The 15,092-nt window shown below is 35.8% G+C and overlaps 1 protein-coding gene across 1 annotated transcript in view; it reads right to left on the bottom strand.

Annotated features, from left to right (window-relative positions):
• LOC129134553 (L-gulonolactone oxidase-like) overlaps positions 1–15,092 on the bottom strand; it is an 83,048-nt gene that overhangs the window by 47,842 nt on the left and 20,114 nt on the right. Inside the window, exons 3-5 of the mRNA XM_077176371.1 lie at positions 14,098–14,192; positions 9,664–9,754; positions 2,850–3,035 (exon numbers count right to left, since the gene is read on the bottom strand). Of these exons, the coding sequence (XP_077032486.1) occupies positions 2,850–3,035; positions 9,664–9,754; positions 14,098–14,192 (372 nt within the window). The remainder of the gene's footprint in view (positions 1–2,849; positions 3,036–9,663; positions 9,755–14,097; positions 14,193–15,092) is intronic.

The following is a 15,092-nucleotide window of genomic DNA, read 5'->3' as shown; positions in this document are numbered from 1 at the left end:
CCCTTCCCTGGAATTTCCCCCCCTTCCCTGGAATGTTCTCCCCCTTCCCTGTAATTTTCCCCCCTTCCCTGGAATGTTCTGGAATTTTCCCCCTTTCCCTGGAATTTTCCACCCTCCCCTGGAATTTTCCACCTTTCCCTGGAATGTTCTGGAATTTTCCACCCTTCCCTGGAATTCTCCTGCAATTTTCCCCCTTTCCCTGGAATTTCCCGCCCTCCCCTGGAATTTCCCACCTTTCTCTGGAATTTTCCATCCTTCCCTGGAATTTTCCGCCCTCCCCTGGAATTCTCCTGGAATTTTCCCCCTTTCTCTGGAATGTCCCGCCCTTCCCTGGAATTTTCCGCCCTCCCCTGGAATTCTCCTGGAATTTTCCCCCTTTCTCTGGAATGTCCCGCCCTTCCCTGGAAGTTTTCCATCCTTCCCTGGAATGTTCTGGAATTTCCCCCCCTTCCCTGGAATTTTCCACCTTTCCCTGGAATTTCCTGCCCTTCCCTGGAATGTTCTAGAATTTCCTGCCCTTCCCTGGAATTTTCCACCTTTCCCTGGAATTTTCCACTTTTTCCTGGAATTTTCTGCCCTTCCCTGTGAATTTTCCCCCCTTCCCTGGAATGTTCTGGAATTTCCCCCCTTCCCCGGAATTCTCTGCCCTTCCCGGGATTTTTCTTCCCTTCCCTGGAATTTTGCACCCCTCCCTGGAATTTCCCGCCCTTCCCTGGAATTCTCCTGGAATTTTCCACCTTTCCCAGTAATTTTCTGCCCTCCCCTGGAATTTTCTGCCCTTCCTGGGAATTTTCCAACTTTCCCTGGACTTTTCTGCCCTTTCCTGGAATTTCCCACCCTTCCCTGGAATTTTCCCCCGTCCCCTGGAATTTCCCGCCCTTCCCTGGAATTCTCCTGGAATTTTCTGCCCTTCCCTGTAATTTTTCCCCCCTTCCCTGGAATGTTCTGGAATTTCCCGCCCTTCCTTGGAATTTTCTGCCCTTCTCTGGAATTTCCCCCCCTTCTCTGGAATTTTCCCCCTTCCCTGGAATTTCCTGCCCTTCCCTGTAATTTTCCCCCCTTCCCTGGAATTCTCCTGGAATTTTCCACCTTTCCCTGGAATGTTCTGGAATTTCCCGCCCTTCCCTGGAATTTTCCACCCTTCTCGGGAATTTTCTTCCCTTCTTGGGAATTTTCCCCCCTTCCCTTTAATGTTCCACCTTTCCCTGGAATTCTCCTGGAATTTCCCACCTTTCCCTGGAATTCTCCGCCCTTCCCTGGAATTCCCCAGGAATTTCCCGCCCTCCCCTGGAATTTTCCCCCCTTTCCCTGGAATTCTCCTGGAATTTCCCCCCCTTCCCAGTAATTTTCTGCCCTCCCCTGGAATTTTCTGCCCTTCCCTGGAATTCTCCTGGAATTTTCCACCCTTCCCTGGAATTTTCCCCCCTCCCCTGGAATTTTCCTGGAATTTTCCACCCTTCCCTGGAATTTTCCACCTTTCTCTGGAATTTTCCATCCTTCCCTGGAATTTTCTGCCCTTCCCTGGAATTCTCCTGGAATTTTCCCCCCTTCTCTGGAATGTCCCGCCCTTCCCTGGAATTTTCCACCTTTCTCTGGAATTTCCCCCCCTTCCCTGGAATGTTCTGGAATGTTCTGCCCTTCCCTGGAATTCTCCAGGAATTTTCCACCTTTCCCTGGAATTTTCCCCCCTTCCCTGGAATGTTCTGGAATGTTCTGCCCTTCCCTGGAATTCTCCTGGAATTTTCTGCCTTTCCCTGGACTTTTCCTCCCTTCCCTGGAATGTTCTGGAATTTCCCCCCTTCCCCAGAATTCTCCGCCCTTCCCTGGAATTTTCTGCCCTTCCCTGGAATTCTCCTGGAATTTTCCGCCTTTCCCTGGAATGTTCTGGAATTTCCTGCCCTCCCCTGGAATTTCCTGCCCTCCCCTGGAATTTTCCGGCCTTCCCTGGAATTCTCCTGGAATGTTCTGCCCTTCCCTGGAATTTTCCGCCCTTCCCTGGAATTTTCTGCCCTTCCCTGGAATTCTCCTGGAATTTTCCACCCTTCCCTGTAATTTTCCCGGAATTTCCCACCTTTCCCTGTAATTCTCCGCCCTTCCATGGAATTCTCCTGGAATTTTCTGCCTTTCCTGGAATTCTCCTGGAATTTCCCCCCCTTCCCTGGAATTCTCCACCCTCCCCTGGAATTCTCCTGGAATTTTCCGCCTTTCCCTGGAATGTTCTGGAATTTCCTGCCCTCCCCTGGAATTTCCTGCCCTCCCCTGGAATTTTCCCCCCTTCCCTGGAATTCTCCTGGAATTTTCCCCCCTTCCCAGTAATTTTCTGCCCTCCCCTGGAATTTTCCGCCCCTCCCTGGAATTTTCTGCCCTTCCTGGGAATTTTCCAACTTTCCCTGGAATTTCCTGCCCTTCCCTGGAATTTTCCCCCCTTCCCAGGAATTCTCCTGGAATTTTCCACCTTTCCCTGGAATTTCCTGCCCTCCCCTGGAATTTCCCACCCTTCCCTGGAATGTTCTGGAATTTCCCACCTTTCCCTGGAATTTCCCACCCTTCCCTGGAATTCTCCTGGAATTTCCCCCCTTCCCTGGAATTTTCCCCCCTTCCCTGGAATTCTCCTGGAATTTTCCACCTTTCCCTGGAATTTCCCAGCCTTCCCTGGAATTCTCCTGGAATTTTCCCCCCTTCCCAGGAATTTTCTGCCCTCCCCTGTAATTCTCTGCCCTTCCCTGGAATTCTCCTGGAATTTCCCCCCCTCCCCTGGAATTTCCCCCCTTCCCAGGAATTCCCCAGGAATTTCCCGCCCTCCTGAGGATGTCCCGCCCTCCCCTTGCCCCGATTGGCTGTGTGCGTACCTGGCTCAGGGTGCCGGGGAAGCTGATCTGGCGCAGGCGGAAGCGGGGCCGGCACTGCAGGGTCACCTCCAGCACCACCCCCAGGGCCCCCAGGTGCAGCCGCGCCGCCTCCAACAGCTCCGGGTTCAGCTCCGGGGAACATTCCAGAAGCTCCCCCGAGGCCAGCAGCAGCGTCACCCCCACCACCTGCACGCAACAGGGAATTTTGGGAATTTTGGGGATTTTTTTGGAATTTTTTGGGGATTTTTTTAGAATTTTTTTGGAATTTTTATGATTTTTTCCGGAATTTTTTAGAATTTTTTGGAATTTTTTTGGAATTTTTTTGGAATTTCTATGATTTTTTCCAGAATTTTTTAGAATTTTTTGGAATTTTTTTTGAATTTTTTTTGAATTTTTTTTGGGATTTTTTAGAATTTTTTTTAGATTTTTTTTCAGAAATTTTTTAGAATTTTTTTGAATTTTTTTGGAATTTTTTTGGAATTTTTTCGGAATTTCTATGATTTTTTCCGGAATTTTTTAGAATTTTTTAGAATTTTTTGGATTTTTTTTGGAATATTTTTTATTTTTTTGTTGGGGAATTTTGTTGGCATTTTTGGTAGAATTTTTTAGATTTTTTGGTGGCTTTTTTCTAGAAATTTTTTTGAATTTTTTTGGGATTTTTTTGGAAATTTTTCGGAATTTTTTTGGAATTTCTATGATTTTTTTCCGGAAATTTTTAGAATTTTTTGGAATTTTTTTGGAATTTTTTTGGAATTTTTTTCTAAATTTCTATGATTTTTTTTCCGGAATTTTTTAGAATTTTTTGGAATTTTTTTGGAATTTTTTTGGATTTTTTTTGGAATTTTTTTGGAATTTCTATGATTTTTTCCGGAATTTTTTAGAATTTTTTGGAATTTTTTTGGGATTTTTTTGGAATTTTTTTAGAATTTTTTTGGAATTTTTATGATTTTTTCCGGAATTTTTTAGAATTTTTTGGAAATTTTTTTTGAATATTTTTTAATTTTTTGTTGGGGAATTTTTTTGGCATTTTTGGTAGAATTTTTTAGATTTTTGGTGGCATTTTTCCCGAAATTTTTTAGATTTTTTTGGGATTTTTTTGGAATTTTTTTGGAATTTTTTTGGAATTTCTATGATTTTTTTCCGGAAATTTTTAGAATTTTTTGGAATTTTTTTTGAATTTTTTTGGAATTTTTTTGGAATTTTTTTGGAATTTTTTTGGAATTTCTATGATTTTTTCCGGAATTTTTTAGAATTTTTTGGAATTTTTTTGGAATTTTTTTGGAATTTTTTTAGAATTTTTTTCTAAATTTCTATGAGTTTTCCCGGAATTTTTTAGAATTTTTTGGATTTTTTTTTGGAATATTTTTTATTTTTTTGTTGGGGAATTTTGTTGGCATTTTTGGTAGAATTTTTTAGATTTTTGGTGGCATTTTTTGGACATTTTTTAGAATTTTTTGGAATTTTTTTGGAATTTTTTTGGAATTTTTTCGGAATTTCTATGATTTTTTTCCGGAATTTTTTAGAATTTTTTGGAATTTTTTTGGAATTTTTTTGGAATTTTTTTGGAATTTCTATGATTTTTTTCCGGAATTTTTTAGAATTTTTTGGAATTTTTTTGGAATTTTTTTGGATTTTTTTTGGAATTTTTTTGGAATTTCTATGATTTTTTCCGGAATTTTTTAGAATTTTTTGAAATTTTTTTGGAATTTTTTTAGAATTTTTTTGGAATTTCTATGATTTTTTCCGGAATTTTTTAGAATTTTTTTGAATTTTTTTGGAATTTTATTGGAATTTTTTTGGAATTTTTATGATTTTTTCCGGAATTTTTTAGAATTTTTTGGAATTTTTTTTGGAATTTTTTTGGAATTTTTTTAGAATTTTTTTGGAATTTCTATGATTTTTTCCGGAATTTTTTAGAATTTTTTGGAATTTTTTTGGAATTTCTATGATTTTTTCCGGAATTTTTTAGAATTTTTTGGAATTTTTTTTGAATATTTTTTAATTTTTTGTTGGGGAATTTTTTTGGCATTTTTGGTAGAATTTTTTAGATTTTTTTTGTGGCTTTTTTCTAGAAATTTTTTAGAATTTTTGGGGATTTTTTTAGAATTATTTTGGAATTTTTTTGGAATTTCTATGATTTTTTCCGGAATTTTTTAGAATTTTTTGGAATTTTTTTGGAATTTTTTTTGAATTTTATTGGAATTTTTTCGGAATTTCTATGATTTTTTCCGGAATTTTTCCGGAATTTTTTGGAATTTTTTTGGAATTTTTTTGGAATTTTTTTGGAATTTCTATGATTTTTTCCGGATTTTTTTAGAATTTTTTGGAATTTTTTCTAAATTTCTATGATTTTTTTCCGGAATTTTTTTGAATTTTTTTGAATTTTTTTGGAATTTTTTTGGAATTTTTTTGGAATTTTTTTGGAATTTCTATGATTTTTTTCCGGAAATTTTTAGAATTTTTTGGAATTTTTTTGGAATTTTTTTGGAATTTTTTTGGAATTTCTATGATTTTTTCCGGATTTTTTTAGAATTTTTTGGAATTTTTTCTAAATTTCTATGATTTTTTCCGGAATTTTTTAGAATTTTTTAGAATTTTTTTGGGAGTTTTTTGGAATTTTTTTGGAATTTTTTTTGAATTTCTATGATTTTTTCCGGAATTTTTTAGAATTTTTTGGAATTTTTTTGGAATTTTTTTTGGAATTTTTTTGGAATTTTTTTGGAATTTCTATGATTTTTTCCGGATTTTTTTAGAATTTTTTGGAATTTTTTCTAAATTTCTATGATTTTTTTCCGGAATTTTTTTGAATTTTTTTGAATTTTTTTGGAATTTTTTTGGAATTTTTTTGGAATTTTTTTGGAATTTCTATGATTTTTTTCCGGAAATTTTTAGAATTTTTTGGAATTTTTTTGGAATTTTTTTGGAATTTTTTTGGAATTTCTATGATTTTTTCCGGATTTTTTTAGAATTTTTTGGAATTTTTTCTAAATTTCTATGATTTTTTTCCGGAATTTTTTAGAATTTTTTAGAATTTTTTTGGGAGTTTTTTGGAATTTTTTTGGAATTTTTTTTGAATTTCTATGATTTTTTCCGGAATTTTTTAGAATTTTTTTGGAATTTTTTTGGGATTTTTTTGGAATTTTTTTGGATTTTTTTTGGAATTTTTTTGGAATTTCTATGATTTTTCCCGGAATTTTTTAGAATTTTTTGGAATTTTTTTGGAATTTTTTTTGAATTTTTTTGGAATTTTATTGGAATTTCTATGATTTTTTCCGGAATTTTTTAGAATTTTTTTGAATTTTTTTGAATTTTTTTGGATTTTTTTTGGAATTTCTATGATTTTTTCCGGAATTTTTTAGAATTTTTTGGAATTTTTTTGGAATTTTTTTGGATTTTTTTGGAATTTTTTTGGAATTTCTATGATTTTTTTCCGGAAATTTTTAGAATTTTTTGGAATTTTTTTGGATTTTTTTGGGATTTTTTTAGAATTTTTTTGGAATTTTTATGATTTTTTTCCGGAATTTTTTAGAATTTTTTAGAATTTTTTGGAATTTTTTTGGAATTTTTTTGGAATTTCTATGATTTTTTCCGGAATTTTTTAGAATTTTTTGGAATTTTTTGGAATTTTCTTGAATATTTTTTATTTTTTTGTTGGGGAATTTTTTCTAAATTTCTATGATTTTTTCCGGAATTTTTTACGAATTTTTTGGAATTTTTTGGAATTTTTTTAGAATTTTTTTATTTTTTTGTTGGGGAATTTTTTTGGCATTTTTGGTAGAATTTTTTAGATTTTTGGTGGCATTTTTCCCGAAATTTTTTAGAATTTTTTGGAATTTTTTTGGAATTTTTTTGGAATTTTTTTGGAATTTCTATGATTTTTTCCGGAATTTTTTAGAATTTTTTGGAATTTTTTTAGAATTTTTTTAATTTTTTTGTTGAGGAATTTTGTTGGCATTTTTTGTAGAATTTTTTAGATTTTTTTTGTGGCTTTTTTCTAGAAATTTTTTAGAATTTTTGGGGATTTTTTAGAATTTTTTGGAATTTTTTTGGGATTTTTTTGGAATTTTTTTAGAATTTTTTTGGAATTTCTATGATTTTTTTCCGGAATTTTTTAGAATTTTTTGGAAATTTTTTTTGAATATTTTTTAATTTTTTGTTGGGGAATTTTTTTGGCATTTTTGGTAGAATTTTTTTGGATTTTTTTTGTGGCTTTTTTCTAGAAATTTTTTAGAATTTTTGGGGATTTTTTAGAATTTTTTGGAATTTTTTTGGAATTTTTTTGGAATTTTTTTGGAATTTTTTCGGAATTTCTATGATTTTTTCCGGAATTTTTTAGAATTTTTTGGAATTTTTTTGGAATTTTTTTGGAATTTTTTTGGAATTTCTATGATTTTTTCCGGAATTTTTTAGAATTTTTTGGAATTTTTTTGGAATTTTTTTGGAATTTTTTCTAAATTTCTATGATTTTTTCCGGAATTTTTTAGAATTTTTTGGAATTTTTTTGGAATTTTTTTGGAATTTTTTTAGAATTTTATTGGAATTTCTATGATTTTTTCCGGAATTTTTTAGAATTTTTTGGAATTTTTTTGGAATTTTTTTGGAATTTTTTTAGAATTTTTTCGGAATTTCTATGATTTTTTCCGGAATTTTTTAGAATTTTTTGGAATTTTTTTAGAATTTTTTTTTATTTTTTTGTTGGGGAATTTTTTTGGCATTTTTTGTAGAATTTTTTAGATTTTTTTTGTGGCTTTTTTCTAGAAATTTTTTAGAATTTTTGGGGATTTTTTAGAATTTTTTGGAATTTTTTGGGGATTTTTTTGGAATTTTTTAAGAATTTTTTTGGAATTTCTATGATTTTTTCCGGAATTTTTCCGGAATTTTTTAGAATTTTTTGGATTTTTTTTGCAATATTTTTTATTTTTTTGTTGGGGAATTTTTTTGGCATTTTTGGTAGAATTTTTTAGATTTTTGGTGGCATTTTTTTGGAAATTTTTTAGAATTTTTTGGAATTTTTTTGGAATTTTTTTAGAATTTTTTTTGGAATTTCTATGATTTTTCTGGAATTTTTTAGAATTTTTTGGAATTTTTTTAGAATATTTTTTAATTTTTTGTTGGGGAATTTTTTTGGCATTTTTGGTAGAATTTTTTAGATTGTTGGTGGCATTTTTCCCGAAATTTTTTAGATTTTTTTGGGATTTTTTTGGAATTTTTTCGGAATTTCTATGATTTTTTCCGGAATTTTTTAGAATTTTTTGGTATTTTTTTGGAATTTTTTTGGAATTTCTATGATTTTTTCCGGAATTTTTTAGAATTTTTTGGAATTTTTTTAGAATTTTTTTTATTTTTTTGTTGAGGAATTTTGTTGGCATTTTTTGTAGAATTTTTTAGATTTTTTGTGGCTTTTTTCTAGAAATTTTTTAGATTTTTTGGGGATTTTTTAGAATTTTTTGGAATTTTTTTGGGATTTTTTTGGAATTTTTTTGGAATTTCTATGATTTTTTCCGGAATTTTTTAGAATTTTTTGGAATTTTTTTAGAATTTTTTTTATTTTTTTGTTGGGGAATTTTTTTGGCATTTTTTTGTAGAATTTTTTAGATTTTTTGGTGGCATTTTTCCCGAAATTTTTTAGATTTTTTGGGGATTTTTTTGGAATTTTTTCGGAATTTCTATGATTTTTTCCGGAATTTTTTAGAATTTTTTGGAATTTTTTTGGAATTTTTTTAGAATTTTTTGGGGATTTTTTTTGGAATTTCTATGATTTTTTCCGGAATTTTTTAGAATTTTTTGGAATTTTTTTTGAATATTTTTTAATTTTTTGTTGGGGAATTTTTTTGGCATTTTTGGTAGAATTTTTTAGATTTTTGGTGGCATTTTTCCCGAATTTTTTTAGATTTTTTTGGGATTTTTTTGGGATTTTTTTGGGATTTCTATGATTTTTTCCAGAATTTTTTGGAATTTTTTTGGATTTTTTTTAGAATTTTTTTGGGATTTTTTAGAATTTTTTTTAGATTTTTTCAGAATTTTTTTAGAATTTTTTTGGATTTTTTTAAATAATTTTTTTGGATTTTTTTTAATTTTTCGGATTTTTTTTAGAATTTTTCGGATTTTTTTTATTTTTTGTGAATTTTTTTAGAATTTTTTTGGGATGTTTTTAGAACTTTTTGGAATTTTTAAAAATTTTTTTAGAATTTTTGGGGTTTTTTTGGAATTTTTTGAGAATTTTTTTAGAATTTTTAAATTCTTTTAGAATTATTTTGGATTTTTTTAGATTTTTAAATTTTTTTTAGAATTTTTTGGGCATTTTTGTAGAATTTTTTTGCAGTTTTGGTAGAATTTTTTGGAAGGTTTTTTGAATTTTTTTAGAATTTTTTTTGAGAATTTTTTTAGAATTTTTTGGGAATTTTTTCTGCATTTTTTTAGAATTTTTTGGCATTTTTAAAGAATTTTTAAAATTTTTTTAGAAATTTTTGGAATTTTAAAAAATTTTTTCCTCCATTTTTAAGAATTTTTTGGCTTTTTAAAAGAGTTTTTTATTAATTTTTTAGAATTTCTTGCAAATTTTTTAGAATTTTTTGGGATTTTTTTACAAATTGTTTGGGGGTATTTTTCCAGACTGCTTTGCCATTTTTGGGGACTTTTGCCAGGATTTTTCTTTATTTTTAAATTTTTTTTTTTGGACATTTTTTGCACAATTCTTAATTTTTTTTTTCAATTTTTTTTGCAACATAAAAAAAAATTTAAATTTTTTAATTTTTCAATTCTTTTGGCATTGATTCCCCCCAAATTCCCGGAATTCCCAGGGTTTGGCTCTGACCTGCGTGGCGAGGATCCCCAGCTGGATCCCGGTGTTGTGGGTCCCGGTGCCGATCACCCCGGCCACCGACACCTCGGACACGGCGCCTAAACTGGGACAGGGCAAAAACCCGGCTGGGAACCACGGAATGGGATCCTCGGCCCTCCCGGAGCCAGTCCTGGATCCTGAGCCCACCTGGATCCAGTCCTGAGCCCACCCGGATCCAGTCCTGGATCCTGATCCCACCCGAATCCATTCCCATTCCTGATCCCACTCGGATCCAGTCCAGATCCAGTCCTGAGCCCACCCCGATCCAGTCCTGGATCCAGAGCCCACCTGGATCCATTCCTGAGCCCACCCCGATCCAGTCCTGGATCCTCAGCCCACCTGGATCCAGTCCTGAGCCCACCCGGATCCAGTCCTGGATCCTGAGCCCACACGGATCCAGTCCTGAGCCCTCCTGGATCCAGTCCTGGATCCTGATCCCACCTGGATCCAGTCCTGACCCCACCCAGATCCATTCCTGAGCCCACCTGGATCCAATCCCGATCCCACCCAGATCCAGTCCTGGATCCTGAGCCCACCCGGATCCAGTCCTGATCCCACCTGGATCCAGTCCTGGATCCTGAGCCCTCCTGGATCCATTCCTGAGCCCTCCTGGATCCATTCCTAGATCCTGATCCCACCCGAATCCATTCCTGAGCCCTCCTGGATCCATTCCCAATCCCACCCGGATCCAGTCCTGGATCCTGAGCCCACCCGGATCCAGTCCTGGATCCTGATCCCATCCAGATCCAGTCCTGAGCCCACCTGGGTCCATTCCTGGATCCTGAGCCCACCCAGATCCATTCCTGATCCCTCCTGGATCCATTCCTGGATCCTGATCCCACCCGGATCCAGTCCTGAGCCTACCCGGATCCATTCCTGAGCCCACCCAGATCCAGTCCTGGATCCTGATCCCACCCGGATCCATTCCTGATCCCACCCGGATCCAGTCCTGATCCCACCCAGATCCAGTCCTGGATCCTGAGCCCACCTGAATCCATTCCCATTCCTGAGCCCACCTGGATCCATTCCTGGATCCTGATCCCTCCTGGATCCATTCCTGAGCCCTCCTGGATCCAGTCCTGGATCCTGATCCCACCCAAATCCATTCCTGAGCCCTCCTGGATCCTGATCCCACCTGGATCCATTCCCAATCCCACCTGGGTCCATTCCTGGATCCTGAGCCCACCCAGATCCATTCCTGATCCCTCCTGGATCCATTCCTGGATCCTGATCCCACCCGAATCCATTCCTGAGCCCTCCTGGATCCAGTCCTGGATCCTGATCCCACCTGGATCCATTCCCAATCCCACCCAGATCCAGTCCTGGATCCCGATCCCACCCAGATCCAGTCCCAATCCCACCCGGATCCATTCCTGGATCCTGATCCCTCCTGGATCCATTCCTGACTCCTCCTCAATCCATTCCCAGATCCATTCCCAATCCCATCCCCATTCCCAATCCCATCCCCATTCCCGATCTCAATCCCATTCCCCGCCCCAATCCCAATCCCACCCCGTTCCCGCTCACTTGGCCAGGGCCAGGCTGTTCCCATTCCCAATCCCAATCCCAATCCCAATCCCGATCCCGATCCCATTCCCAACCCCAATCCTGACCCCATTCTCAATCCTGACCCTGTTCCCATTCCCATTCTCATTCCCAACCCCATTCCTGACCCCACTCCCAATCCCATCCCATTTCCATTTCCAATCCCAATCCCATTCCCAAACCCCATCTTTAAACCCGTATTTAATCCCATTCAATCCCATATTCAATCCCATTTAACCCCACATTTAATCCCACATTTAATCCCATATTTAACCCCTCACATTTCCAGGGCCATTCCGTGTTTGTCCAGTTCCAGGTTCAGCTCCAATCTTTAACCCCATTCAATCCCATCTTTAATCCCATTTAACCCCATATTCAATCCCATTATAATCCCATTTAATCCCATCGAATCCCATATTGAATCCCATTTAATCCCATCTAATCCCATATTTAACCCCTCACATTTCCAGGGCCATTCCGTGTTTGTCCAGTTCCAGGTTCAGCTCCCATCTTTAACCCCATTCAATCCCATATTTAATCCCATTTAACCCCATATTCAATTCCATTATAATCCCATTTAATCTCGTTTTTAATCCCGTATTTAATCCCATTTAATCCCGTATTTAATCCCATCTAATCCCATATTTAATCCCGTATTTAACCCCTCACATTTCCAGGGCCATTCCATTTAATCCCACATTTAATCCCGTATTTAATCCCATATTTAATCCCATTTAATCCCATATTTAACCCCTCACATTTCCAGGGCCATTCCGTGTTTGTCCAGTTCCAGGTTCAGCTCCAATCTTTAACCCCATATTTAATCTCATATTTAATCCCATTTAATCCCATATTCGATCCCATCTTTAATCCCATTCAATCCCATTATAATCCCATTTAATCCCATATTTAATCCCATTTTCGCTCACATTTCCAGGGCCATTCCGTGTTTGTCCAGTTCCAGGTTCAGCTCCCAACTTTAACCCCATATTCAATCCCATATTCAATCCCATTTTAATCCCATCTTTAATCCCATATTCAATCCCATTTAATCCCACATTTAATCCCGTATTCAATGCCATTATAATCCCATTATAATCCCATTTAATCCCCTATTTAATCCCATTTTCCCTCACATTTCCAGGGCCATTCCGTGTTTGTCCAGTTCCAGGTTCAGCTCCCATCTTTAACCCCATATTTAACCCCATATTCAATCCCATCTTTAATCCCATCTTTAATCCCATTTAATCTCACATTTAATCCCACATTTAATCCCATTTAATCCCGTATTTAATCCCGTATTTAACCCCTCACATTTCCAGGGCCATTCCGTGTTTATCCAGTTCCAGGTTCAGCTTCAATCTTTAACCCCATATTCAATCCCATATTCAATCCCATTTAACCCCATCTTTAATCCCACATTTAATCCCACATTCAATCCCATATTCAATCCCATTTAATCCCATATTTAATCCCATTTAATCCCGTATTTAACCCCTCACATTTCCAGGGCCATTCTGTGTTTATCCAGTTCCAGGTTCAGCTCCCAACTTTAACCCCATATTCAATCCCATCTTTAATCCCATTTAACCCCATATTCAATCCCATCTTTAATCCAATTTAATCCCACATTTAATCCTACATTTAATCCCACATTTAATCCCATCTTTAATCCCATTTAACCCCACATTTAATCCCATTTAATCCCATATTCAATCCCATTATAATCCCATTTAATCCCACATTTAATCCCGTATTTAACCCCTCACATTTCCAGGGCCATTCCGTGTTTGTCCAGTTCCAGGTTCAGCTCCCAACTTTAACCCCATATTCAATCCCATTTTAATCCCATTTAATCCCATATTCAATCCCATATTTAATCCCATTTAACCCCCCATTTAATCCCATTTAATCCCGTATTTAATCCCATCTTTAATCCCATCTTTAATCCCATCTAATCCCATTATAATCCCATTTAATCCAATCTAATCCCACATCTAATCCCACATCTAATCCCACATTTAATCCCATTTTCCGCACACATTTCCAGGGCCATTCCGTGTTTGTCCAGTTCCAGGTTCAGCTCCCATCTTTAACCCCATCTTTAATCCCATTTAACCCCATATTCAATCCCATCTTTAATCCCATTCAATCCCATCTAATCCCACATTTAATCCCACATTTAATCCCACATTTAATCCCATATTTAACCCCTCACATTTCCAGGGCCATTCCGTGTTTGTCCAGTTCCAGGTTCAGCTCCCATCTTTAATCCCATATTCAATCCCATATTCAATCCCATATTTAATCCCATTTAACCCCATATTCAATCCCATCTTTAATCCCATTTAATCCCATATTTAATCCCATTATAATCCCATTTAATCCCCCATTTAATCCCGTATTTAACCCCTCACATTTCCAGGGCCATTCCATTTAATCCCGTATTTAATCCCATATTCAATCCCATATTCAATCCCATTTAATCCCATTTCCCCTCACATTTCCAGGGCCATTCCGTGTTTATCCAGTTCCAGGTTCAGCTCCCATCTTTAACCCCATATTCAATCCCATTTAATCCCATATTCAATCCCATCTTTAATCCCATATTCAATCCCATCTTTAATCCCATTTAACCCCATATTCAATCCCATTTAATCCCATATTTAACCCCTCACATTTCCAGGGCCATTCCGTGTTTATCCAGTTCCAGGTTCAGCTCCCAACTTTAACCCCATATTCAATCCCATATTCAATCCCATTTAACCCCATATTCAATCCCATCTTTAATCCCATATTCAATCCCATATTTAATCCCATTTAACCCCACATTCAATCCCATTTAATCCCATTTTCCCTCACATTTCCAGGGCCATTCCGTGTTTATCCAGTTCCAGGTTCAGCTCCGACAGGAGAATCCCGGCCTCCACCTTCACCTGCAGCTTCTCCTTGTCCACCTGCGGGGCACGGAGCAACCTCAGCCAAAATTGGGGATTTTGGGGATTTTTTTGGGGATTTTTTGGGATTTTTTTGGCAATTTTGAGGGATTTTTTTGGGGAATTTTTGTAAATTTTTTGTGAATTTTTGGGGATTTTTTGGTGATTTTTTGGGGATTTTTCGTGATTTTTTTTGGTGATTTTTTGGGGATTTTTTTGGGATTTTTGGGGAATTTTTTAGGGAATTTTTGGGATTTTTTTGTGAATTTTTAGGGATTTTTTGGTGATTTTGTCCACCTGTGGGGCACAGAGCAACCTCAGCCCCATTTTGGGATTTTGGGGATTTTTGGGATTTTTGGGAATTTTTGGGGCAATTTTGAGGGATTTTGGGGGGAATTTTTGTAATTTTTTTGTGAATTTTTAGGGATTTTTTGGTGAATTTTGGTGATTTTTGGGGGATTTTTTGGCAATTTTGAGGGATTTTTGGAGGAATTTTGGGGGAATTTTGGAGGAATTTTTGTGATTTTTTGTGAAATTTTAGGGATTTTTTTTTTATTTTTTGGGATTTTTTTGTGCAATTTTGAGGGATTTTGGGGGGAATTTTTGGGGAATTTTGGAGAATTTTGGGGATTTTTTGTGAATTTTTAGGGATTTTCTGGTGATTTTTTGGTGATTTTGTCCACCTGTGGGGCATGGAGCCACCTCAGCCCCAGTTTGGGATTTTGGGGATTTTTGGGGATTTTTTGGGGCAATTTTGAGGGATTTTGGGGGGAATTTTTGTAATTTTTTTGTGAATTTTTAGGGATTTTTTTGTGATTTTTGGTGATTTTTTCGGGATTTTCTGGGATTTTTTTGTGCAATTTTGAGGGATTTTTTTGAGGAATTTTGGGGGATTTTTTGGGGAATTTTTGGGGGAATTTT

Source organism: Agelaius phoeniceus, chromosome 3 (genome assembly GCF_051311805.1).
Source record: "Agelaius phoeniceus isolate bAgePho1 chromosome 3, bAgePho1.hap1, whole genome shotgun sequence".
Lineage (NCBI taxonomy): Eukaryota > Metazoa > Chordata > Aves > Passeriformes > Icteridae > Agelaius > Agelaius phoeniceus.
This window is presented reverse-complemented; position numbering and strand designations above follow the sequence as displayed.